Below are 27,123 nucleotides of genomic sequence, written 5' to 3'. Positions count from 1 at the left end.
GATATCCCACTGCAATGTGTCACAATAAAAATAAGATACTTATGGAATTATAATGATGGCTACTGGCTAAACTGGATTAGATTAATTTCTGGAAGGACAGAATTTCTCAGAACCACTATGCATCTGAGTATCAGGTGCTGGGAATAAAATAAGAAGATAGATCTGTGGTCTTCTTACCCCACTTATAGACTTCCCAGAGTCTTGTATCCCTCCCAACCATCTAAGGAAGATGGAACCTTGACCTGATTATATAAGGATGTAGGAAGATGAATCAGGTCGATGGTCCATCTAGTTCTGCATCCTGTTTTCACAGTGGTCAACCAGATACCACAGTGGGAAGTCCATGTGTATGACAATATAGTTACTAATGTGTTTTGTTATTTGATTTGACACATATTATGTTAGCAGTGCCCATAAAACTTCCTTTATCAAGAGATCATGGGACACACACACACACACACACACACACACACACACACACACCATTTCAGGTAAAGCAAGACATTTGGAGGCTCCTCCATGAGCGGAATCCAACCTGCAGTCTTGGCTGCACCCTGAAACATAAAATCAACATTTCTAATTTGCTCAGCATTGATAGTTCCCATTCTTTGGCGCTGAAATTGCCCTTCCTGCAAAAACCTGAAATGCAAAGTGACACGGTATATGAGCCAGGGATTAAAGCAATGGAATAGTCAGGCAAACTCAAAGTTACGGGAATTAGTTTCATGGGAATGCTGTTATTGTCTGTTAGCAGTTCAAATTCACACACCAGCATGTCTTAAGTAATGTCTTGAGCTGTCCGGAAGGTAATTTGAATCCTGCCAAGTCAAACAAGGATACGCTCGCAAATCCAGGAGCAAGAGCTGTACAATTTGCTCAGCATCAGTTCTGCCAGTTCATTTGGCTTAGTCCCCTCCTCCCTCTCCACATATGAATGCACACACAGAGAGAAGGGGGGGGGCGGAGAGAGAAATTGTCATCAATTAAGGGCGTGACTCTTTGCTTTGCATTACTTTTTGACACATAGTGAATGGGGAAAGACTGATGATTTCCATCCCTCGCACAACTATGCAGTAAGTATAAACAGACCATACTTGGAGATATTGCCAGTACCAATGCAAATGCAGCAGCAGGCATTTCTATCACCCCACTAGCCATGTAACCAGCAGCATCTACCTATGTGTCCACCTCCTCTCCCTCTCCACCCGCCATCTACATCAATCGGATGCCCTACAAGATGCTTTGGACCATTGGATATGCCTCTAAACTCCGTATGTACAGTGGTACCTTGGTTTAAGAACAGCTCAGTTTATGAACAACTGCAAACCTGCAAACCTGGAAGTAGTAGGTGTTTTGGTTTGTGAACTTTTCCTTGGAAGCAGAACATGTTCCGCTTCCTGTTAAGTGTGTTCCATTTGTAAATTGAGTCCCCTACTGCTATGGAAAAGCACGCCTTGGTTTAAGAATGCTTTGGTTTAAGAACGAACTTCCGGAACAGATTACGTTCGTAAACCAAGGTACCACTGTATGTATTTAGGAAACAACTATGGGGATAAAATATAAGGGTGGACTAGCTATTTTCTGGCACCAGTCTTGAATGATGCCCGATGCTCCAATTGGCTGCAGCGAGTGCCATAGTCCCCCTTGGAAGTGGTGTGCTTTGCTGGCAATTTTTAATGTACCATTTCACACACCCGCCTCAACTAGCACTGTGTTTCATTTCAATGGTGCATTTTGTTGCTCTATCCTCCTCTCTTTGATGATGCAGAGGCTTTGAGGTGTTGGAAGGCTCTTCTGATGTTCTTAAGTGATTGCATCACAACTAGTCCCAATGACCTTGGCTGAGACTAGACTGCTGCTTGAGAAGAACAAGTTGGGACATGTGTGAAACACTTAATGCAATGCTTGGTGCACTCAGCAGCTACTCCAGAGCTAACTCTGGCAAATGAGCCCAAGTTATGACATGTACTACAGAAATAGTGAAGCGCTAAGGGTCGGCTTCTGATCATAATGTATTCAGATATGAAATATTCCTCAGGGTACATGTGAAAATAGAATCTCCAAAAGTTAATGCAACTTTTCTTAAAGAGATTGATTTGGGAAGCCTAATATATGGAATAATTTGTAAGAAGTAAAATGATAACAACAGCAGTGCAGAAAATCTACTATTAGAGAGGAAAGAAAAAAATAATAGGAAGTTCTGTATCTAATTGGCAGATGAGTGCAGACAGTATTCATCCCAGCAAAATCTCTGCAGCGCCTTTTTTATTATTTTAAAAAGGAGGAATAGAGAAGACAATGCTATGGTTAAGCAAAAGATAATAAGGATCAGCAGAAGGCATTTGAAAAGTTCAAAGGATATGTTAAGTGGGAGGACTGAGCAGATTAGAAGAGCAGATAAAGCAAGCAAGAAATAATTGCAGTGAAGATGCATGTTGAACTTGAAATAGGCCAAGATATTTCATGCCTGGAGGGTATTCATATATTTACATAATAGACTTCTGGAAAGAAGTACAACCACTGTAAGACCATGTCAAATATTCTCTAGTTTCGATTTCCAAGTCGAAAATACCCATTTCAGTGAGGTAGAAATTTCCCCAGAAATAAACCCTTAATTGTGCAAATATTCATTTTCTCCCTGGTCTTTTTTTGGTTGCCATCATTGCCCCTAGCTTCTGTTTCCGGGTCAATTGTTATCTAGTTGCTGTTGCCTACTCAACCTAAATGAGTCCTAGACAGTCAGGGAACACACAGGACGATACGAATCAAGTGTGGGTTGATCAAATATTGTTATAGGTGTGCAGAGGAGGGCAACTAAGATGATCAAGGGTCTCAAAACCAAGCCTTGTGATGAACAGTTGAGGGAGTAGGGCATATTTAGTCCGGGAAAAAGGAGACTGAAAACAGATTGCCACATGGAAGATGGCAGAAGTTTGTTTCCTCCTGAAGGATAGAACCCAAACCCCAGGATTCAAGCTACAAGAAAGGTGATTCTTACTAAACATCAGGAAGAACTTTCTGATGGCAAGAGCTGTTTGACAGTGGAATGGACTCCCTCAGAAGGTGGTGGGCTCTCCTTCCCTGGAGGTTTTTAAGCAGAGGTTGGATGTCCATCTGTCATGGATGCTTTAGCTGAGGTTCCTGCATTTCAGGGCTTTGGATTTGATGGCCCTTCTATGTTTCTGTTCTATGATTATGTCATTGTCAGTGAGTGAGAGCAGGGGCTGTCTGGATTAATTACACAGGTGATCTAACCCACTCAGTTATCAGAGGAGTTGGACTGATTTGACAATGCTATGTAGCCGATCAGAACTGGCCACATGATAATGTTATTGAAAGTAAGTGAAGACAATTGGAAGGAGACACTAATGAACAATCATTCCTGCTAGGAGAATCAAAGCACAGTGAATGAAGGGGAGGCATTTTAATATTTGCAAAAAAACAAAAAAACAAAAAAACAACAACAAACCCATCCTGAGAATCATCTTGTCTCAGCTCTACTCATGGGTAAATATGAGGCTTAATAAGCATTCTCATTACACAACCTGATATAAATTCTCATAGTCAGTTTGCTGTTGTCTTCAATATTGACCCAGATATTCATTCTTTGATAGTTTCTGATTGAGAAGATACTAGGTTCTCTTGGGAAAGGGAAGTATGGAGGAATAGGAGTGAATTTGAAAGAGCAATTATGTATGCTGTCAAATCATTCCTGAGAATCACACTGCTCTAATAATTCAAAGAAAAAGAAGGTGATAAACACAGGGTCTGTGAACTGAATTGGGCCAAGGGCTGAGTCACACTGAGCATATTTGGAGGACCTTGGGCGACTTGGGTATGCACAGCCTCAGATCACTGTGGGTGAGTTTGGACTGGCCCAGAGTGAACTGTGCAGACTCTCTGTGTCCCTATTTTCCAGGGATATTTTCCCTGATTCAGAGAAGCCATCCCAATTTCTGATTTGATCCCAGAATGTCCAGCTTTTCCTTGGGATGTCCCTATTTTCATTGGAGAAATGCTGGAGGGTATGGAGGTATCTGACCCCAAAGCTGTCTGAAGGCAATCCTGTATAGGGAAGTTTTTTTAACGTTTAATGTTTTATTATGGTTTTATGTATGTTGGAAGGGACGTGGGTGGTGCTGCGGTCTAAACCACTGAGCCTCTTGGGCTTGCCGATTAGAAGGTCGGCAGTTTGAATCCTCGCAACGGGGTGTGCTCCCGTTGCTCGGTCCCAGCTCCTGCCCACCTAGCAGTTCGAAAGCATGCCAAAAAGTGCAAGTAGATAAATAGGTACTGCTCCGGCGGGAAGGTAAACAAGTGGTTGGGGAAACACAATAAGATGTGTGGGGTATAAATAGTAAAATTATCATTATGGAATGGGACTCCCTGTTTTCGTTGGAGGGTGTGACTGTGGTTGTCGTGGAGTAAAGCATCAGGCAGGAAGAAGAGCCAGGCAGCACATGAAAAACCTCAAGGTGCTGAGTCTTTCTGGGATAAAGTAGGTCCAAGTAACAGCTCTCCTTCCTGCCTAGTATCCTGTCCTGGTAAATGCCTGCACTCAATGGCTACTGAGCAAAGGCATAATGAGATGCAGGGGCTGCTTTGCAAGGGGGATTCCTGAATGAAAGCCACTTGCATAGCAGCACCTGTGCAGGATTAGATCCTCTTGCTAATCCAGTAGTATCCAATCCTGAATGGTACCAACAGCTGTTCCTGTGGGGTGCAGATTCCATGGTTTAACTATGCAGTGTGTCAAGAAGGACTCTTGTTATGTACTGAGCTGAATCCTAGAACAATAGGATTCAGAAACAGCGGGAGCTACCCAATCCAACTCCAGGTGGAAGTGAATCTGCAACCTGATTGGCCTGCTGGAGCAGCCAATCAGGCGGCTGGCAGAAGTGAATCTGCTACCTGATTGGCCTGTAGGAGCAGCCAATCAGGCTGCAGGCAGAAGTCAATCCACAATATAATTGGCCCACAGGTGTAGCCCTGAAGTAGCCAATCACGCAAGGCCCATTGTGTAATAATGTATATAAGCAGATGGTTTTGGGAAAAGAGCCATTCTTCTTCTCCTCTTCTCCTTGATGACTATGAGCTGAATAAAGAGCATGAAATTCACTCTCGACTCCGAGTACATTTCACTGGCGACGAAGGTGGGATCCTGCTGAGCTGACCGCCACCACGCACTGCACCGCAGCACCGCCACCTGCTGCACCGCTGCATCGCACCGTGCATCCAGGCTTCAGCTCCAGGACCCAAGGAACCCAGAATGGCAACCGACAGCAGCTTCTCGCCATTCAACCCAGCATCAGGAGACTGGGAAGGGTACGCCGCCCGTTTCAACTTCCTCCTGCAAGCGAAAGAAGTCACCAACGATGCCATGAAGAGGGCGACATTCTTCAGCGTCTGTGGAGAAGAGACGTTTGAAATCGCCCGGGCTCTCCTTGCACCTAGAGATGTCGCTACCGTCTCTTACAAAACAATAATGGAACGGCTGAAGGAGCACTTCTCACCACAGCCCTCGGTGGTAGCTTGCCGAAATGCCTTCTACGCAAAGCGGCAAGCCCCGGGGGAAACCATAACTGGGTTTGTGACCTCCCTCCGCCAAGCCGCCCGGCTATGCAACTTCTCAGAGTTGGAGAACATGCTTCGTGACCGCCTCGTCGGTGGCCTGAGGGACGAGATGTTGCAACGACGCCTCTACGCCAAAAAAGACCTCACGTTCCAGATTGCTCTGGAGGAAGCCCTGGCAACCGAAGCCGCCGAGAGGTCAACGCAAGAGGCACGACCGGCCCCGCCATCCCAACCGAGGGTCTACCACGAAGACCTCACCGACGAATCCGAATCTGACAGGGAGGAAGTACACCGAGTACAGCGGCGCACTCAAGCAGCACACACACCACAGCAGCCTCGACGAGAAGGAGGGAACTGTGCAAGCTGCGGGGAGAACCACGAGAGGAGGACCTGTCGTTTCCGCAACGCAGAGTGCAGGCAGTGCAGAAAATTGGGACACATCGCCCGGGTGTGTCGGGCTCGACTCACCCGTCGACAAGCATCAGATGACCGACCCAGGAGCCCCAGGTCACACGGCACCATGCACCAAGGCAACTCGACGGAGATCACGGACTACCAGGTATTCCAGTTGCCCCATCCCAGCACAGAGAAAATTTATATAGAGGTACAGATAGAGGGAGCCCCATGCCGCATGGAGCTGGACACGGGTTCAACTCTATCCATAATCTCGGCCCGAACATTAAGGGAACTGTGCCCTAATGGGGGTCCCAAACTAAGGCCGGCCCCATTCACCCTCCGGGACTTCCAGAAATGTAAGGTCCCTACAATGGGGGTGGGGACCTTCAGGGTGCAATATCGAGGGCGAAAGCAACAATTGGACTTGCTGGTAGTTAAGGGCCCCTACGTTAGCTTACTGGGACTGGCATGGTTTGGACCTCTGGGGCTAGCCGTTACCGGGGTGAACCGCACTAGCTTACAAGTGGACGTGGACGCCATATGCAAAGAGTTTCCAGGGGTTTTCGATGGGGCATTGGGACGATATACAGGACCCCCCATTGCCCTACAGCTAGACCCCGCTGTACGACCCATCAGGCACAAGGCCCGCCGGGTCCCGTTCGCCCTGAAACCCCGCATAGACGAGGAATTGGACCGACTCGTGGAGCAAGGAGTGCTGGAGCCGGTGCCCAACGCCCCCTGGGAAACTCCAATTGTCACACCCGTCAAGCCTAACGGTTCGGTCCGCATCTGTGCAGACTACAAATGCACCATAAACAAGGCTCTCACGGCCCATGCATACCCAGTGCCAGTGGTCAGCCATGTCCTCGCCACCCTGGCTGGGTCAAAAATCTTTGGCAAACTGGACTTGGCCCAAGCGTATCAACAGTTGCCTGTGGACGAAGCCACAGCAGAGGCTCAGACGATTGTGACGCACAGAGGGGCATTCAGAGTAAAGCGGCTGCAATTTGGCGTTAGCGTGGCACCAGGCATATTCCAGAATCTAATGGACTCTCTCCTTAAAGGGATTCCTGGCGTCACCCCCTTCTTTGATGATGTACTGATCGCCGGGCCCACACCAGAGGAATTTGAGGACCGCCTCCGCTCCGTCCTGCACCGTTTCCAGACGGCGGGCCTCAAGGTGAAGCGGGGAAAGTGTTTACTGGGAGTGCCGCAGGTGGACTTTCTGGGATTTAAGGTGGACGCAGAAGGGGTCCATCCAACCGGTGACAAGGTAAGGGCCATTTGTGAGGCCCCAGCGCCCAAGAGCAAGCCCGAACTTCAGTCATTCTTGGGACTATTGAACTTTTACCATGCCTTTCTTCCGCATAAGGCAGCGGTAGCGGAGCCCCTACACAGACTCCTAGATAAAAGGGCCCCTTGGGTGTGGGGCCAGCGACAAAGGGCCGCATTCCAGGCAGTCAAGGACTTGCTCGTCTCGAACTCGGTCTTGGCACACTTCGACGAGAGGCTGCCAGTGGTGCTGGCATGCGACGCCTCTCCCTATGGCATCGGCGCTGTCCTGGGACACCAACTCCCGGATGGAAGAGAGGTGCCGGTGGCATACTTCTCCCAGACGCTTGCTGCAGCCGAACGAAACTACTCACAGATTGACAAGGAGGGTCTGGCAATCGTGAAGGGTGTTTAAAAATTCCATGATTTCTTGTACGGGCGGCCCTTTACCATAGTGACTGACCACAAGCCGTTGCTTGGCCTGTTTGCCCCCGAGAAGCAGACCCCCCAAGTGTTGTCTCCACGTGTCCTCAGGTGGTCAATTTTCCTTGCCGGCTACCAGTATGCACTAATCCACCGCCCTGGGAAGGCGATGGGCCACGCAGACGCACTCAGCAGGCTACCACTACCAGAAACAGGCCCCGACCCAGCGCCTGCGCAAGAGGTTATGACCCTGGAGCTGCTTCCCGACCGACCCATTCAGGCACAAGAAGTTGCACACCATTCCACAAAAGATAGGGTCATCTCCCGGGTCCTGGACTGGGTGTGGCGAGGATGGCCCAGCAGCAGCCCCGGGCCAGAATTCGCTGGCTACACAAACCGCAAACATGAACTGTCGGCCCACAAGGGGTGCCTGTTATGGGGAAGCAGGGTTGTTGTTCCCCAGCCCCTCCACAAAAGGGTCCTCACAGCCCTACACGAGACACACCCAGGGGTAGTGAGGATGAAGGCCCTTGCCAGGAGTTATGTGTGGTGGCCGGGGATTGACAGAGAGATAGAGGCCTGGGTCCAACACTGCCAGACCTGCCAAGAATCCCGCCCGGATCCCCCAAGGGCCCCAGTCCAGCCCTGGGAGTCCGCCCGACATCCATGGTCACGCTTGCACGTGGACTTCGCTGGCCCCTTCCAGGGAAAAACATTCTTCATAGTGGTGGATTCCTACACCAAATGGCTGGAGGTCGCACTGGTACCGTCCACTTCTACGGCGGCAGCCATCCGGGTACTACGTAAGCTTTTTGCAACCCACGGGCTCCCTGACACCCTCGTCTCGGACAATGGAACCGCATTCACGTCAGAGGAGTTCCAGACCTTCACAGCGCAGAACGCCATCCGCCACATCCGCTCAGCACCATTCCACCCTGCCACCAATGGCCAAGCGGAGCGCATGGTGCGGACCACCAAGGACAGCCTCCGCCGCATGACACAAGGGGACTGGGAATACCGCCTTGCCGCATTTCTTCTAGCACAGCACAGCACCCCAAGCACAACGACGGGCCGGAGCCCAGCTGAACTACTAATGGGCCGGCGCCTTGCAACTAGACTGGACCGACTTCACCCCGACAGAGCTCAGGATGAGGTAGTGGTGGGGAAAGGCAGGAACCCCCGGACATTTGTGGCCCAGGACGCAGTGTACGCAAAGAATTTTGGGGCAGGCCCAGCATGGGTACCCGCCACAGTCACCAAGGTGACCGGTCCCGTGTCGTACGAGGTACTAACGGAAGGGGGGCAATGTTGGCGCCGCCACTGCGACCAGCTACGGCGACGATTCCCAGGAGGAACCCGGGAGGAGAGCGGGACAGAGGGGTCCCAAGGGGACAGCAGGGCAGTGAGGCCTGTAGAGCGAGAGGGGTGGGCAGGGGAAGCAGAAGCAGTAGGCACAGAGGGGCGCCCCGAGGCTGGAAGGACACCGGAACCAGAGCCACAACCTAGTGGTTCAGTGGCGCCAGACCAGACAGCCCCGGCACAGCCAGCAGCCTCGGAACATGAGCCAGAACCAGAACCCCTGACCAAGGAACACCCCAGGCCACAACACACACGGAGGCGGCCAGCAGACCTTGGGGACTACGAATGCAACTTCCCGGCAGGACTGGAACTTAGAGGGGAGGGGTGTTATGTACTGAGCTGAATCCTAGAACAATAGGATTCAGAAACAGCGGGAGCTACCCAATCCAACTCCAGGTGGAAGTGAATCTGCAACCTGATTGGCCTGCTGGAGCAGCCAATCAGGCGGCTGGCAGAAGTGAATCTGCTACCTGATTGGCCTGTAGGAGCAGCCAATCAGGCTGCAGGCAGAAGTCAATCCACAATATAATTGGCCCACAGGTGTAGCCCTGAAGTAGCCAATCACGCAAGGCCCATTGTGTAAATAATGTATATAAGCAGATGGTTTTGGGAAAAGAGCCATTCTTCTTCTCCTCTTCTCCTTGATGACTATGAGCTGAATAAAGAGCATGAAATTCACTCTCGACTCCGAGTACATTTCAACTCTCTTATATCTGTCCCGGATCTTCCAATGTTCAGCTTCATTGGCATAGCTGCCAAGTTATCCCTTATTTTAAGGGATTTCCCCTTATGCTGAATAGGCTTCCTCGCGAGAAAAGGGAAAACTTGGCAGCTATGTTCATTGGATGTCCATGAATTCAAGTGTTATCAGCCAATGGAGCCATGGGTAAACATGACAGACCAACTTCTCCTCTCTGCCCAATAGAATTATCTAGGGTGACTTTACAAATGATGGCAAGAACAATAAAACATTCGGAAATATGGTTGATGTAGCATGTAACGAGAAAAACAGCCATTTAAAACTCAAATTAATTGCCCCAGTAAATGCAGCGTTTTAACTGAAACAGTCTAGTGAATGCACATTGCTTTATATTTATGTGTGTGGATAACTTTTCATTTCCTCCCCTTTTGGGATGCACATTCTTAGGGATTCCCCAGACTGGTTTATTTTATTTTTATTTTTTGCAGGTGTATTCCACATGTCATTGACACAGTAATTGTGTTCTAGCTTAGATGGGCTAAAAAAAGAGAATTTCCAATGTGCGGTGCTCCACATCAGGTTGGACTACAACTCCCATCATTTCTGGCTGTTAGCCATGTTGGCTGGTGCTGTTAGGAGATGTAGTCCAGCAACATTTTGAGGGTAGCCCATTGGTTACATCTGGACTTGACAGTTCCACCAAGGTCTTTCTTATGCCATTGTGGAGATTGGATCACGCAACAATAACAGCTAAATAGAATTTCCCAGCAGAGATGAAATATTCCTTGAATGCCTGTTGTTTGCTCGCTTGTAGACTGGAGAGCCAGTGTAGTGTAGTGGTTAAGAGTGGTAGGCTCGTAATCTGGGGAACCGGGTTTGTGTCTCCGCTCCTCCACATGCAGCCGGTTGGGTGACCTTGGGCGAGTTACACTTCTCTGAAGTCTCTCAGCCCCACTCACCTCACAGAGTGTTTGTTGTGGGGGAGGAAGGGAAAGGATATTGTTAGCTGCTTTGAGACTCCTCCGGGTAGTGATAAAGCGGGATATCAAATCCAAATCAAATCCAAACTACTACTACTACTCCCCCCTTCTTCTTCTTCTTCTTCTTCTTCTTCTTCTTCTTCTTCTTCTTCTTCTTCTTCTTATTCTTATTCTTATTCTTATTCTTATTCTTATTCTTATTCTTCTGAACCCAGATAGCATTTGGTTATACAGCTAACTAGGAACACAGGAAGTTGCCTTTTACTGGTCCATGTAGCTCTCTGGGATTCCAGACCAGGTTCTCTAACTTCCATACCTCAAGATACCAGGGACTGAAATTGAGATCCTTTGCATTCAAAGGTTGGTTGACCACTGTGGGGGGGAATGGACCAGGATGCTATACTAGATAGACTTTGATCGCATCATAGCAAGGTCTTCCTTTTGTTATCAGCTGGCATGGGGACTCTTCACATATGTGCCAAAGGGAGCTATTTCCGTTTGGGGCCAATTTGTGATGAGGAAGGGTTGTAAACCAGCCTTTGTCTGAAAAAAGCCTCCAGGTGTGGGGGTAGGAAGATGCTCACCTGCTCCACCATGGGAAGGAGTTTCCTGGCTGGGTATGCTGGTGAGCCCCCCTTCCCCGCCTTTGGTACAGCTGCTTGTCTCCTCAGCTAATTCTTTTTAAAAGGCTCCCGTCTCTCTTGTTGCAATCATTTTCTTCATTAGCACTGTGTCCTGACTGAGCAAGTCAGTGAAAACATATATAATCAGTAAATATAGCTTATTAAATGCCCAGGTCAGGCTATCTGCCTGTCAGCAAAAGGCGGAAACATGGTTTTGTTACATACTTGCTGAGTGCGCTTTCTGTCTTATCCCAGTGCGCACCTCAGCTGTACTGAGCATTTAATAAGCTTCGTAGCCGGTGCCCTTTTGGAAATGATTGAATTATGCCTGTTTTTTATGGTTCCATAAAAGGCTTTTTATTAATTTGGGGGATGCTGAAGCGCATCTCCTCCTATCTGGTCAATCCCCACTGAGCAATTAAATTATTCACGCTGCTTCCAATTGGCTTTGTTTATTGTGTCCACTTATTATGATATTAAAAAAATAAAAATAAATAAAAATCAGAGAAGAGACTGGAGAGAAAGAGTGAGACTTAAGTTCCCTTGCAGAGGAACCAAATACTACTATGGACCTTGGACAATCCAATAACCCAGAAGAGCAGAGCAGCTGGATTTGCTGGCATGTGATGGGGAGACAATGATGGATATATGAAAAGTCTGCTGGATCAGGTCAATGGCCCATCTAGTCCAGCATCCTGTTCTCACAGTGGCTGACCAGATGCCAGTGAGAAACCAGCAAGCAGGATTTGACCACAAGAGCACTTTGCCACCCTGTGCTTCCAGCAGCTGGTCTTCGGAAGCACTTATGCTTCCAACTGTGGTAGCCAGTGATAGTCCTCTCCTCCATGAAGTTGTCTAATCCTCTTTTAAAGCCGCCCAAGTTGGTGACCATCATCGCCTCCTTTCAGAGCGATGTTCTAAATTGCCTGGGTGCAACTTCATGGATTGCAAGAACAACTATTCGAAAGGACTCCCTGAGCTTGTATGTGCATTAAGGCCAACAGTCCATCTGGTCCAGCAGCCTGTTCTCACATTGACCAACTAGGTGCCTTTGGAAAGCCCAGAAGCAGAACTTGAGCGCAAGAGCAGTATTCTACCACTCATGATTCCTAACAAATGGGGGCTTTACTGCCCTCCAACAGCGGAGGTAGAATGTAGCCATTGTGAATAGTCGTCACATACAGTATTATCCACCATGAATATGTCTAATCATCTTTTAAATACAGGTAGGTAGCCATGTTGGTCTGGCGTAGTTGAAACAAAAAAAAATTCATTCCAGTAGCACATTAGAGACCATTTAAGTTTGTCATTGGTATGAGCTTTTGTGTGCATGGGTCTGGTGACTTCTGTTTCAGTGTATCTGTGTCAGTGTATCTGAAGAAGTGTGCATGCACATGAAAGCTCATGGCGGGAAGGTGAACAGTGCTTCCATGTGCTATGGCTTCCGTCACAGTGTCCCATTGTGCCAGAAGCAGTTTAGTCATGCTGGCCACATGACCTGGAAAAGCTGTCTGCGGACAAACACCAACTCCTTGGCCTGAAAGTAGACAAGAGCACCACACCCCATAGTTGAATTTGAATGGACTTAACCATCCAGGGGTTCTTTACCTTTACCCTTACCCTTATTGGTTTGTTGTTTTAGCTTTTTGTGAACCACTTTGTTGTTGTTGTTGTTGTTGTTGTTGTTGTTGTTGTTAATCAAGCAGTGTATAGTGGTTTTTTTTTTTTGCAAAATAAATAAATAAATAAATATGCCACATTTCCCCCCACAATTAAAAATTAAGGTTGCATGGAATTCCTTTTTATTACATGTTAGTGATTTGATTGCACATCAATGTGTTTTAGTGTTTTGTTTTGTTTTGCTATTAAGATGAGTTGGTAGTTCATGCATTTTCTTGTGGAATAAAATAAATTTAAGAAATTACTTCTGTCCTTCCATACATTCAAAAAACTGAGTGTTGGGGCTAAGACAAAAACACATGGGGAGCATGGTGATGGTAATGTCTGTCACCTGTCTAATGGCTTCTCCTGACCAGGGCAAGTGTTTTGTTTTCTCAGAGTGAAAGGTCTGTCCTGCAAGCAGCTATTCCTGTTTGATGGAGTGGCCACAATGTTGCGATTAGCATAGCTCTGAAAAACAATGGGAAATTCCAGCATGGTACATTGGCACAGGATGCCAGAGGCACTTTGGAGGACAATAGCCTTGTTTACTAAAACAGACCTAGGTGACATAAGTAAATTAGCCGTGTCCCATGATCCATGCAGCAGAAGTCAAGAGCCTCTCAAAGGCACTGGGCAATGTGGCCTGGGGGAACATTCTGACCCACCCCCAAATATGTCAATCCATTGTCCTTGGAATGCACAAGCAACCTCCTTGGCGCTTGGGCACTACAAGACTATTTCCATTCTGTGGACTGAGATGAGACTGAGATGAATTGGAAAGAGAGAGTGTGTGAGGGAGGGAGGGAGGGAGAGAGAAAGAGGGAGAGACAGAGAGAAGTGTTTCTGCTTCATGGGTGAAAGGTTTGGAATGAGTACACCAATATGCAACATGCTTAAAATCTCCACTGGACAAATACCAAACCTGCAATTTAAAGTGCAAATTGAAAATCAAAATTCTGAACTCAATTTTGGGATCCCTGCCCCCTTTGCTGTCAGGTCCCTAGCATAGAATTATTGAGTAGGAGGTGTCCCAAATGACCATCTAGTTTATCTCCCTACAATGCAGGACTCGTGGCTATTATTATTATTTTTTTGCCTGTGGTTCACATTGACTGGGAGGGGTTCTGTAGAGAAGAAAAGTGTGGGCTAAAAATGGGGGGTGGGGATTAAGAGATTTTGGTATGGTGCCTGCCAAATTTGCAAAATATGCTCTGAATTCTGTACAGCTTGTGCAGGACCAAACTAAACATAATCCAGAGGGTCTGTGGTTAGAATCTTCTAATGCCTATTACCTTCATTGAAAAGCAGACACCTGGGGATTGGTATTTGGATCAGAGCTGCATTTCTGGAAATGGGAGATCTGATTCCTTTCCCTCCATGCTATCTCCCCGATGAGAACTGCCCCTCTCTCCCCAGAAGCTGTCATTAGCCATGGAAATATACAATCAAGTGGGAGTATTTTATGCAAAATACAAATGTGGGGTGTTGTGTGCCAATGTCCCTCCCTCCCCGTGAAAATAAGACACAAGACACGACTGGTAAGTTTAAAGTGGGTGAATAAGGCCACAACTTTATTGGTTGCGGATGTTGAGTGGTATAGGCTTAGGCATTGGAACCTATCCGGCTATATCTGACTCCAACCCGTGTGTTGGAGTCTGGGAGAAATTAACCACCAGTAAGGAGCTCAGTGATGTACATCTACCGAAACTCCTCCTGTGGCCACCGATGGGGCGGGCCTTACGGCCCTGACCTCTCCAGGCTCAGGACCAAGCTCTGCCCCCGGAAACCTTTAACGGAATACTTCTCCATTTGCTGGGCAGGTGATGACGTAACCTGCCCCCCTTTTTCTTTTTATGCAAATTTCCAATGCCTACCGCCAAACCAAAAGTTGTGATGGATTGCTACGAGGTAGGCGAAAAAACCATCTCGGCTGACCCAAGTGGGAAAAGTCCTACCCGGCCCCTGGCCAACCAGGCGACCGACCAAAGTCCATAGCAGTGTCAGCCTACCTAAAAGGAGGGGGGGAGGTCCGCAGAGCGAGCGGATTCCCCGTAAAAAACACCGGGTAGAGAGTCCCGGTGACTTATGCGCCCAGCGGCTGCTCCGTTTTTTTTGCGGATCCCCCGCTGCCCGAGAGCTCAATAGAGCGATCGAGAGCCGGTGGGGTGGAACCGCGGGAGCCATTTTGGGCTTGATCTTACCTCCGAGAAGTGAAGCTCCGAGTCCCGACCCGGCAAGCGGCAGATTCTTCCGAAATAAATTTGAACTTCCAAAAAAGTAAGTGGAATTGTGATTACGGACTTTAAATTGGTTAATTGGAAAAATAGGAGAGACTTTAAAGAAACGGAAGTCGGTCTCTTCCTAATGGAAAACTGGGAGGCGCTTTAAATAACCTTAAGCTGAACGATAAAGATCTTTTGAGATTGTGGACCCGAGAGAAAGAAGACCTTTTCGAACCCTCTCAACTCCCGAGTCCGACTCCCCTTGAGGTACAGCATCATTAAGGGGGAGAGCGCTTTGACAGCTGTCAAAAAGCTGTCAAGCTGTCAAAAGATTGAGTGGACTGATTGTACTGTTAAAATCGGGAAAAATTGGATGAAAATGTGCTAGAATTATTTAATTTTGGACTTAAGATTGGAGTTGTGATTGAGTTTAAAAGACAAAGGAAAAGACCAGCCAAAATGGAGTCGACCGTCTGAGAGAGGAATTTTCCAGTACTTCTTTGTTCTCCACCTCCTGTTTGTCTGCGGTCAGAAGAAATATGAAAACAAAGTACTCTCGAGCCTTCCAGGAGGCTGTGCTGAACTATCTGCAAATATGGGAGGATATTTACAAGGAACGGCAGCATCCCAATCCACCAGCAGACGAGGATGAAGTCCAAGCCCAGGACATAGAGGAAAATTTGACTTTAGAGACTGTGGAGATTGAATCTGGATGTCAGGAAGAACAACTGGATCAAAATTTTAAAGAGGACTTGGACTTTAAAAAACATGTTTGGGATGAAGCAAAGTATGGACATCAAAAGGAAGAAAACCAAGCAGATCAAGACATTGAGAAGCAAAGGAATTTGAGGATTGATGGACTTGAAGATCCTGGAGGGGGTGAAATGTGGGATGATGTTAAGGAGGAATGGAAAAGACAGGAGCAGGGGGGGACAAGGGCCTGGAGATGGACATGGGAAAGAATGGGTGTGGGGTGAATATTTTAGTTAAAAGACTTTGTTTTTGGTATTGAAAGACGGTTTTTCGAAATTTTGGCTTGTTTAATGGAAAGGCTGATCCAATTGGGGGAAAAGACTTAGGGAGAGGAGATGGAGCTTAAAAATGAATGGAAAAAGTTGTGCTTTCTGGAGGGAATTATAAGAGCAGCTTAGGAAAGAATCTAAGTGAATGTAAATTTGTGTAAGATAAGTTAGATTTAGGCAGAAAGCTGTCTACTCTTCTTTCCTTACTCTGAGATACTCAGTGGCAGGGGGTGCTCAGAGGGGTAAGGAGGGGATATAATGGAACCTTGGAAATGCTGTGCCTCACGGATTTCCCTTGTGGCAGGAGGGGGTCTGTGGGAGGGCAGCATGGAAAAGGAGGAGGGTTGAGTTAATATTATAAGAAAAGGATTTTAATCTGAAATAGAAACCCGCCATCAATTTTAGATTTTGTTTTAAAGAAAACCAAGAGGAAGACCATCGAGGAAGTCACAAGTATAAGGTTAAGGTAATAAGAATTGGGGAGTTAAAACTCTCCCCTATTATGTCTGTATTTTGTTTGTATTGTGTTAAGATATACTGATGAAAGAGTTGGGGGAATACAATCCTCAGAACTCCTCCACTCCTGTCCTCTCAGTGGCAGGGGGGGGGGAAGAGGGGGGAGGAGGGAGGGGGGAGGCTAAACCCAGCTCACAATGGACCCCTTGGTTGCTCAAAGCACACTGGTTTCACTGGTGGCAGAGGTGAACCAGTGGGTGGAGGGAGAACGAAGGGACAGTATTATATTGTATGTTTGTGTAGTTGTTTAGTTTTGTTTGTAAAATCAATAAAAATCATTTTTTTTAAAAAAAAAAAAGGTGGGTGGGTGACGAATTGCGCTGGCGAGCAGGGGCAAAGAGGCCGGGTTCCCACTTCCGGGCTGCTTAAAAGGGGACAAGCCCCACCCCGGCCGACCTCATTGGTTGGTTCGGGGCTGCTGGAGGTGGGAACGGCCGATCACGAGGGGGCTGAGCTCTCAGCCCCGCCCCCATCGCGAGAGTTTGTCGGGGCCTGCCCACAACACCACCTCTGTCGCAGGCGCGGAAGTGGTTTTCACATGTTGCATTCAAAAAGAGTACAGCCTGTGTACTTGTGTGAAGCCCCACCCACTTGTGAAAGTGGTTTATGTGGTGGGGAGGCCAGGATGCAACTTTTTTGGATGGGTCCTGTTTCCCACTCCTGCAAAGAAGGCAAGTTACCACTTTTGGAGAAGCTATTATTTTTCTCAAATCTTTCAAAGAAGGATACACAAAACTCCAATGAGAAAGTTGGCCTCCTCAAAACTCTTTTGACTTCCATTGAAATTCCTCAGATATTTTGCCTGAGGAGAAGCTTCCAAATCCACTTCAAATCTTGCTTTAGGCAACATCCAGTGATGACCTGGGGATGAGGGAGCTCCCCCCCCTCTTGAGAAATGTCACTCGCAGTATTGAAATTCACTTGGCTTTCCTCAAAATTTTATTTGATGTTTTGCCTGAGGAGAAAAGGTACAAATAAGTCTAAGAGGATCCCAGCATCATTGACAAGCAGAGTTGAGGAGGCTGTGAAAGGAACAGAGGCGCCCTTTAAGAAATTGAAATCTTGCTCCCCAGAGAAAACAAGAATAAGGAAAAAAGACGGTTGAGTAAATGGCAAGCAAAAATAAATAATTGTGGAGCATATTGCTAAAGATATTAAAACAATCATTTGAAATGTATCTAAATCATCATGAAACAAGAAATCTTAGAGGTGGTGGTCCACAAGGCAACAATGATAAGAAGTATGAAGATGGAAAATTGAAAGAGAAGTTTAGCAACTTATTTGCAGTGGTCTTAGCTTCAAAACAAGTTGCATCTTTCCTTCATAGAAGATCCACGTTGCTAGACCGGCAAACCAAGAACTGAGTCGTTAAAACTGGATTCATTATTGAGGAACATAAGAAGAAGCTTTAGACCAAGTCAGACCATTCATTCACCTAGCACTGTCTACACTGCCTGGTTGTGGCTTTCCAAGATTTCAAAAACAGGATTATTTCCCAGACCTACCTGGTTATGCCAGGAATTGAATGTGGGGCCTTCTTCTCCACCACTGAGCTATAACCCTTTCTCTTTGTTAAATGAATGAATATATCTGAATTATGGGGTCATGACACCTAATACAGCAGTCATTTTGCATTATGTGCTGGGGAGCCCATGGCCCTCCAGATGCTGTCAGACTCGAACTCTGTTTTGAGTAGAGGTTGGGTGGTCATCTGTCTTGCATATTTGAGTCAAGATTCATGCATTGCAGGGGGTTGCACTCAGGGTCCCTTCCAACTCTATAATTATATGATCCCTGACCACTGGCCAGTCCAACTAGGGGAGGTACACAGAGGTTTCCTGCCCTGGATCAGACAAATCCCTAGAGGACAGGCCTATCACTGGCTACTAGACACAATGGTTATGTAGAACCTCCACATTCAGAGCAGTATAGCAGGGGATATCATGTTGTTTTTGTTTTTGTTGTTGTTTAGTTGTTTAGTCGTGTCCGACTCTTCGTGACCCCATGGACCATAGCACGCCAGGCACTCCTGTCTTGCACTGCTTCCCACAGTTTGGTCAAACTCATGTTCATAGCTTCGCAAACATATATATCATAAAACGTATATATATATATATATATATATATATATATATATATATATATATAAAACATATATAAAACATATATATATAAAACGTATACAACTTGTGATTGGGGGGGGGGAATAAATCTCAAAGGATTTGCCAAAAAGAATGAAATCATCAACCACAAAAAATAACCACAATTTAAGCCTTTCAAAAAGTTAAAATAACCATAGACTAAAAGCAGATTAAATCTCATATCAACGTCGGAAATATCTGGGCAGGCTTGTCTAAACAAGAATGTTTTTAGCAGAGGGTGAAAGGAATACATTGAAGGCCTCTGCCCAGTGCAATAGGCAGGGAGTTCCAAAATGTAGATGCTGCTTGCCACACAAATAGTTTGAGTTCTTACAAGTGAGGAACGGGTATTATATGGTACCTAAAACAGTGCCAGTTCCACAGAAATGATCTTTCGGTTGGCAGAGCGGGATACAAATTCAACAAATGAGTAAATGTTGCCTTTATGCCTGGCCTGTGGGCTTGGATTGTGGGGAGTAATATAATAGATCTCTGATTTGCTTCGGTGGGGTTCTGCTGTGTCCTTAACTGCAGAGGGCACCTCTTGTGGCTCACTCCAAGAGCATCCAGAAGGCAACAGTGGTGAAAGGCACATTGAGGGAGAGCAAAGCACGCAGCCCGCTTCATATCTACACATGGCAAATCAATTTAATGCCCTCCATTATGGCTTGAAAAGGGAAACTTACATGCGAACAATAAACTTTCATCTGGTTGACAACAGTTTTTTAAAAATGCACCGAAAGCAGGTTTCGCGCGCGTGACATACTTTATGACACTTATTAAAAAGACATACTTGTAAGTCAATTAACCTGCCCAATGGTACTTTTTAACTTGTTTTTCTAATAGGAAAGGCGGCGAAAGGGCAAAGTGTTTCATTTTGGGTGTTCTCCGCCGGTTCTTTTGTCCCTTTCGAGTGAAGGGCATTGCTCATGTCGGAAGACCTCGCTAATCACTCTGATATGAAATATATGCCGGCAATTCCTCCAACGGAGCAAATGGCTGCATATCGTCGCAAACTTTATAGTGGCTGCCGTTTGCTATGGTAATTCATTAATTATAGTAATGATGACACCACAAGATGAGGCCGTTAACATGATACATCTAGCTGGCTGTTCCAGAGTCTTTCTCTCCCATCCACTGGTTTTAAGGTCACATGAGCCTCCCCTCCCAGCTGTGGAATCACAGAATTGCAAAGGACAAAACTGTCATCAGGCCGCGCCTCTTTGCCACCGGGAAGGAAAGCAATCCCAGGATTGCCTTCTGCTCCCTGATCAACCCTTATCCATCAGTCCCACAATATATAAAACCAGGTATGGGGTGGGGAGCTTTGCTTATGAAGGTGAGGTAGGGTTGGCATCCTTGGAGGACCTCTCTCAAAGCCTGGAAATGTGGTTTTCCAGCCACACAAACACCAGTACATAAAAGGATCTCTGTACTGCCATATCCTAAAATATCAGAGCAATGAACAGGCAAACGATTCTGCAACGTTTCAAAGGATTTTTCACTAAGTGCCCTTTCTTGAACAGGTTAATCATACCACCTGAACTATCCAGGAATAGTTAGTTTTGCTCAGTGCTTGTTTTTTCTTTAAAAAAATGTTTAGGGGTACTCTCATTTTGACCATTTTATGGTTAAAATCAGGAAAAAAATAAATACAGTAAATGGACAAAAGTACAAAGATTCACAAAATGTTTAGTGCTTTTTATTATTAGTGCTTTTTAGTGCTTATTAGTTAGTTGTTATCAGTTACGGTATTACTTGGCTATTTGTTATTAGTTAGTTAGTTACCAGTAGTTGTTATTCATTCACAAAATGTTAAGATTCACAAAATGTTTAGGGGTATGCATACCCCTACATACTCCCTGAAAAAGCACTTATTAGTGATTATTAGTTAGTTGTTATCCGTTATTACCTGGCTATTTGTTATTAGTTAGTTAGTTAGTTGTTATTCATTAAAAGGTAAAGGGACCCCTGACAATTAAGTCCAGTCACGAACAACTCTGGGGTTGCGGCGCTCATCTCGCTTTAATGGCTGAGGGAGCTGGCGTTTGTCCGCTTCCACAGACAGTTTTTCCAGGTCATGTGTCCAGCATGACTAAGCCACTTCTGGTGAAACCAGAGCAGTGCACAGAAATGCCGCTTACCTTCCTGCTTGAGCAGTACCTATTTATCTACTTGCAGTGGTGATGCTATCGAACTGCTAGATTGGCAGAAGCTGGGACCGAACAACGGGAGCTCACCCTGTCATGGGAATTCGAACCACTGACCTTTCGATCAGCAAGCCCAAGAGGCATAGTGGTTTAACCTACAGCGCCACCCACGTTATTTGTTAGTTAGTGATTATTAGTTGTTAATAGTTAGTTATTCTTTTGTTTATGAAGGTGAGGTATAAGATGCCCAGAATATCCATGGGCTATTGGTGTCCACTAGGCATAATGGCTAGGCTCTACCTCCACAGTTGGAAGCAGTACTGCTATTGAATTAGAGATGCTGGAAATCACAGGAGGGGAGAGCAGTCTTGTGCTTGGGTCCTTGCTTCTCCGACAGTTACTTTATTGCTTTTTTATAGATGTACACAATGAAAGCAATAGAAGAACAGCCTAGCCCTTTAACCCTGATCTAAAAATCACCCAGTGTAAAAGGCATCCACTCAGTGAGTAACTTTTTAATGAAATTTAGGCTGCACTACCCAGGGGCCAAAAGATGTTTTGGATCTCCTTCTCTGAGAGCAGAAAGAGAGAGGAAACCTGGATGGCTTTAAAAGAAGATTAAACCATTGCATGGAGGCAAAGGTTATCAATGTTCTTCAATTCACTGTCTGCTATGGAGAATACCATAGTTTTCGTTAGAAGCCAAACTCCAGCAGAATGGAATGTGATGATTAAGGGGGAGTATGGAAAATGATGCCTTCTTACCTGCCTTGCTGACACACTCCTTCTCTCCAATCTTATTTTGCCCAAGGATGGTTCTGCCAGTCTTCCTACCAACATATGAGTCTGCTTCTTCTTTGTGTCTTCTTGAAACAGTGAATCGCAGAACCGACTGGTCCACTGACAACTGGGTCTTCCCTCCTTGAGGGAACAGGGTCATGAGAGCTTTGACCACTCTTTTCCAGGGTGATTTTCTGGTTCACAACACTCTGCTCTGGCTTTGGGAATTTTTTATGTACGGACAGATGTGGTGTCCCCCCCCCTCCTTAAAAAATAAAAGTCTGCATGAAAAAATCAGATTTATATACTCTCAAATGGATGCCAAAACATTTTGGGTGTCAGAACATTCTGGAAGTGCAAAAGCTGGTTCATTATTAAGTTCCAATCCACACATTTGTCTTGGGGGTGCAGATCAGGTCAGTTTATGTTGGAATGACAAAAGCTCAAATTCCTCAACTTCCTTGCTTCATTCCCCATTGAAAACAACAATTGACCATTTTGCATTGCACTTTACTGGTACTCATTAGTTTCCCACTAAAAACCCACCCACCAATCTTCAACAAGAATACATCATGCCAGGGTATTACTTACTGGTTCCTCTTTTAAAAGAGCCAGATTGATATTGCCCTTCTTTTGGGGGGATAGTAATAACAAGTTCTACATTAAAAGAAATTCCTTCAGTAGCACCTTAAAGACCAACTAAGTTTTTATTTTGGTATGAGCTTTCGTGTGCATGCACACTTCTTCAGATACAGTGAAATGGAAGTTTCCAGGCACTTATGTAGAGAAGGGGTGGGGAGGGGTGGGGAGGGGGAGGGGGCATCACTCAGAAGGGTGGTGGAAATGGGTGATTGACTGACTGATAGCTGTTGATGACTGCAAACGACTGCAAATGGATTGCATGAAAAAGCAAGGGTTGAGATGGCTGAAGATCGCTTATCATGTATAATGAGATAAGAATCCGATATCTCTGTTCAAACCAGGTCCCTCCATGGTTTTGAGCTTGGTGATAAGTTGCAATTCAGCAACTTCTCTTTCCAGTCTATTTCTGAAATTCTTTTGTAGTAAGACAGCTACTTTGAGATCTTGTATAGAATGTCCTGGGAGATTGAAGTGTTCTCCTACTGGTTTTTCTGTCTTCTGGTTCCTGATGTCAGATTTATGTCCATTTATCCTTTGGCGTAGGGTTTGGCCTGTTTGTCCAATATAGAGAGCTGAAGGGCACTGTTGGCATTTGATGGCATACACAATGTTAGAGGATGAGCAATTAAATAGTCCTGAGATGGTATGTTGGATGTTGTTGGGGCCAGTAATGGTGTTGTCTGGGTGTATGTGGCAGCAAAGTTGGCATCTGGGTTTATTGCAGGCTCTGGTACCAGTGTCCATGTTAAGTCTGGTGGTTGTATTATTGTGGGTGAGGAGTTGTTTAAGATTGGGTGGCTGTCTGTAGGCAATGAAAGGTTTCTCAACCTCCCAGAGCTTGAGAAAGGGAGCTGTCATTGTCCAGGAGAGGCTGTAGATCTCTGATGATGTGTTGTACTGTTTTAGCTTGGGAGCTGTATGTGATGACTAGTGGTGTTCTGTTATTTTCTTTTTTGGGTCTGTCTTGCAGCAGGTTCTCTCTAGGTATCTGTCTGGCTCTGTTGATCTGTTGTTTAACTTCATCAGGTGGATATTTTAGTTCTAAAAAGGTTTGTTGTAGATCTCTTAGGTGAGATTGTCTGTCTGTCTCTTAGGTGAGATTCTCTGTCGTTTGCAGTCATCAACAGCTATCAGTCAGTCAATCACCCATTTCCACCACCCTTCTGAGTGATGCCCCCTCCCCATCCCCACCCCTCCCCACCCCTTCTCTACATAAGTGCCTGGAAACTTCCATTTCACTGTATCTGAAGAAGTGTGCATGCACACGAAAGCTCATACCAAAATAAAAACTTAGTTGGTCTTTAAGGTGCTACTGAAGGAATTTTTTTTATTTTACTTCGATCCAGACCAACACGGCTACCTACCTGTAACAAGTTCTACATTAACAGCACAGATGGCCACCCCATATCAGGCTATTGCACATTTATCCATCACAGATTCGGTAGTAGGTTTTGCAAACCAGTTGTAAATAAACAACTTTTTCATTGGAAAAACACACACACACACACACACACACACACACACAGCATCTCTTATTGGGAAAAAGGAATGCACAAGGAGCCTCACTTAAACCAAAATCTGAATAATTCTCATTTTTTTTCCAGGTCATGCAATAAAAAGAAAAGTCTATAAAGGCAGGGAGAGCTACAGGAAGACGTTAATAGGGAAAAAAATGATCTCCAAAGAACACCTGCCAAAATTACAATGAACTTAAGTATAACAGTGAAATAAGATGGATGTCAGTGTTGGGGAAAATTCACATCACAGTCAAGGAGCATGCATGGGACATAGAGAGCGAACAAAGAGTGTGACTAGCTGCTTCCCAGGTTAAATCATAGCTGGCCTTCGTAAAGGTCTCCTTGTCACAAGATGTTGCAGGGAGTGCTAAGATATAACCATGCACTGAAAAAACTGCACTAAAAAAAAGTGGATTTTGCGACCCATCTTCTGTGAAACCTGGCTTCCATCCAGGATTGTGCAGGCGTTTTCCCAGACCCTCCAAGTATTCCTGTTTTCCAGGGGCAGTCTCTGATTTACAGAAGCCATTCTGGTTTCTGATTTGATCCTGGAATGTCCTGCTTTTCCTTAGGACATCCCTATTATCATGGAGAAATGTTGGAAGGTTATGCAACCCCTGAGCCAAGGAGATAAACAACTATACAATCTTTAGAAGACATCTGAAGGCAGTCCTGTAGAGGGAAGTTTTTTTTTAAAAAAAATGTTTTATGTTTTATTATGTTTTAATATATGTTGGAAGCTGCCCAGAGGGGTTGGGGCAACCCAGTCAGATGGGTTGGGATATAAATAATAAAATGATGGTGGTGGTGATGGAATAAAGTAAAGGTAAAGGGACCCCTGACCATTAGGTCCAGTCGTGACCGACTCTGGGGTTGCGCGCTCATCTCGCATTATTGGCCGAGGGAGCCGGCGTATAGCTTCCAGGTCATGTGGCCAGCATGACAAAGCCACTTCTGGCAAACCAGAGCAGCACATGGAAACGCCGTTTACCTTCCCGCTGTAGCGGTTCCCATTTATCTACTTGCATTTTGACGTGCTTTCGAACTGCTAGGTTGGCAGGAGCTGGGACCAAGCAATGGGAGCTCACCCCATCAGAGGGATTCGAACCGCCGACCTTCTGATCAGCAAGCCCTAGGCTCAGTGGTTTAACCACAGCGCCACCTGGGTTCCTGGGTGATGGAATAGGATGCCCCTATTTTCATCCGAGAAATGTTAGAGGATATGATTTCTACTTTTTGAGAAATTTTGCTGGTCTAATTAAGCTTCCTTTCTTTTTCCTCTACCTGTGTGTGTGTGTGTGTGTGTGTGTGTGTGTGTGTGTGTGTGTGTTTAATACATTTCCCCTTGACCCTGAGGTTAGGTTACCAATTTTGCTTTGGGTGAAACTGTAGAGACACCTGTAATTTTCAGTGACTCTCTGTCTAGCATTGGCTGAGGAAGCATGAAGGGAGAACGTCGGCTGGGAAAAGCATATTTGAGAGGTGACAGGTAACCTTAGTGGACAACTGTAGTTGGGGGGGGGGGTGAGAAAGATTCCTCTGGAGGCTCCCAGTCTTCAGAGTTTGCTCTTAAGCTTCCTGTCTATGCAAAAATAATGATGCTTGAAAGGTCCACGTCGAGAGAGGCAGGCCCCAGAGTCTTCAGCTGTTGGGCCCTTTCAAGTGATAAGAAGACACAACTCAGTAAGAAAGGATGTGATGAGTGAATTGGTAGACTACGGTAAAGAAAAGGAAGACTGGCGGGAAGAGAAAAGGACCCTTTTAAAATGCATACAAAGCAAACCCTTTAAAAGGCCTCCGAGCTCAAATGCTCCCCGGAGAGTCGAGGAGAGAAAAGCAGTTTTCAATAACTGTTTTTATCTTCCAGTTTTTCACTTTATCTCACTTTCTCCAGGGGTAGGAGTTGACCCCAAGAGGGGAATGGGATGTGATTTATTGCTCTATATTTAAAGAAACAAAGTCTGTTTTTCAAAGCGATGTTGTCAGGCTGCAGCAACATTACCTATTTCCTCTTCTCTTCTTCCTCCTCTGCCAACACCACAACACAAAGAAGCAGGAGGCACCGTGGAGGCAATGGGAAGCATCCTAATTCAGAACTGCAAAGGTGTTGTCACCGTTGTGGATATAGTAATGTAGAAAGTTGTCTTACACAGTGTTGTCCATGCTGACTGCCTTTTGGAGTTTCACAGCGGTCACTCTCAAGCCTACCTGGAGATGCCAGGATCGAATATGGGGTCAAAAGAGATGTTCTAGTGCTGAGCTCCCAAGTAGGGTTATTATCTGGCTTTTAAAGCTGAGGTAGACTTAAAAGAAAGAGTTCAATTTTGCTCTTTTTAATGAGAACATGCTGAGAAGAGACATAGAGATGGAAAGAAAGAAATGAACCATTTGCATAAGTTCTGGGAAACTTACAACTTACCAAACCTTATCCAGGTAAACAATCCAGGGTTTAATAAATCTCCTGGTTTTGATTTCTATTTGGGGGGGGGGACACAGTGGTTGTCAAGCATCATAGCTGAGTTTGCTTTTCTGGGTCACAAGACATGTAGGCATGATCTACATCAGGGCTGGGCAAGTGGACCCTGTTGGTTTCTATTCCTCTCACTGTGCAGTCACAAGACTGTGTTTATGCATTTCACAGATTGTTAGAATCACAGGAGCAGATGTTTGCTGTACTCTGTTTCCATTTGTTGTTGTTTTTTTTCTTCTTCGGACCTCTCTCAGCGAGAGGAGACATGCTTTCTTTTGTTCTGCCGTATACTTAGTAATAAAAGTAGCTTGTAGCACACACCTCTGCCTCAGTTCTTCTGCATTTTACTCTGCAAGATATCTGAATATGTGTCTGGTGTATAGGAGGCACGGGTCATGGAATACGTCGGAGAGGCAGGCTGGAAACATTCCTGAGTTTTGTCTGGGGGATCGTGTCCCCGCTGGCTTCCAACAGACCCAACCCATTGTGTCTCTTTCCAAAAACCCAGGAAACTTATGCCCAGCTTAGGGGGGGGTGCAATGCTCCAACAGGTTTCTAAGAGCCTTCCCACCACCTTCCCAAAACCCGTTTGGCTTTGGGAAGGAGGCAGCAGGGCTCCAGCATCCCGTCAGAGCGCTAGTGCCTCCTTTCCAAAGCCCAGGAAGCTTCTGCCC

General features: G+C 45.9%; 1 protein-coding gene across 1 annotated transcript; it reads left to right on the top strand.

Moving 5' to 3' along the window:
* Positions 1-4,850: 4,850 nt before the first annotated feature.
* On the top strand, positions 4,851-7,244 carry LOC148684483 (uncharacterized). Its single transcript, XM_088652939.1, has 2 exons — positions 4,851-6,133; positions 7,035-7,244. The coding sequence occupies exons 1-2, from the start codon at positions 5,270-5,272 to the stop codon at positions 7,071-7,073; spliced, it is 903 nt and encodes a 300-aa protein (XP_088509065.1). The 5' UTR covers positions 4,851-5,269; the 3' UTR covers positions 7,074-7,244.
* Positions 7,245-27,123: the final 19,879 nt, after the last annotated feature.

Source organism: Zootoca vivipara, chromosome 10, assembly GCF_965207765.1.
Source record: "Zootoca vivipara chromosome 10, rZooViv2.hap1.1, whole genome shotgun sequence".
NCBI classification, from domain to species: domain Eukaryota; kingdom Metazoa; phylum Chordata; class Lepidosauria; order Squamata; family Lacertidae; genus Zootoca; species Zootoca vivipara.
Note: the sequence above shows the minus strand (reverse complement) of the source record. Positions and strands in the feature narration are given on the sequence as shown.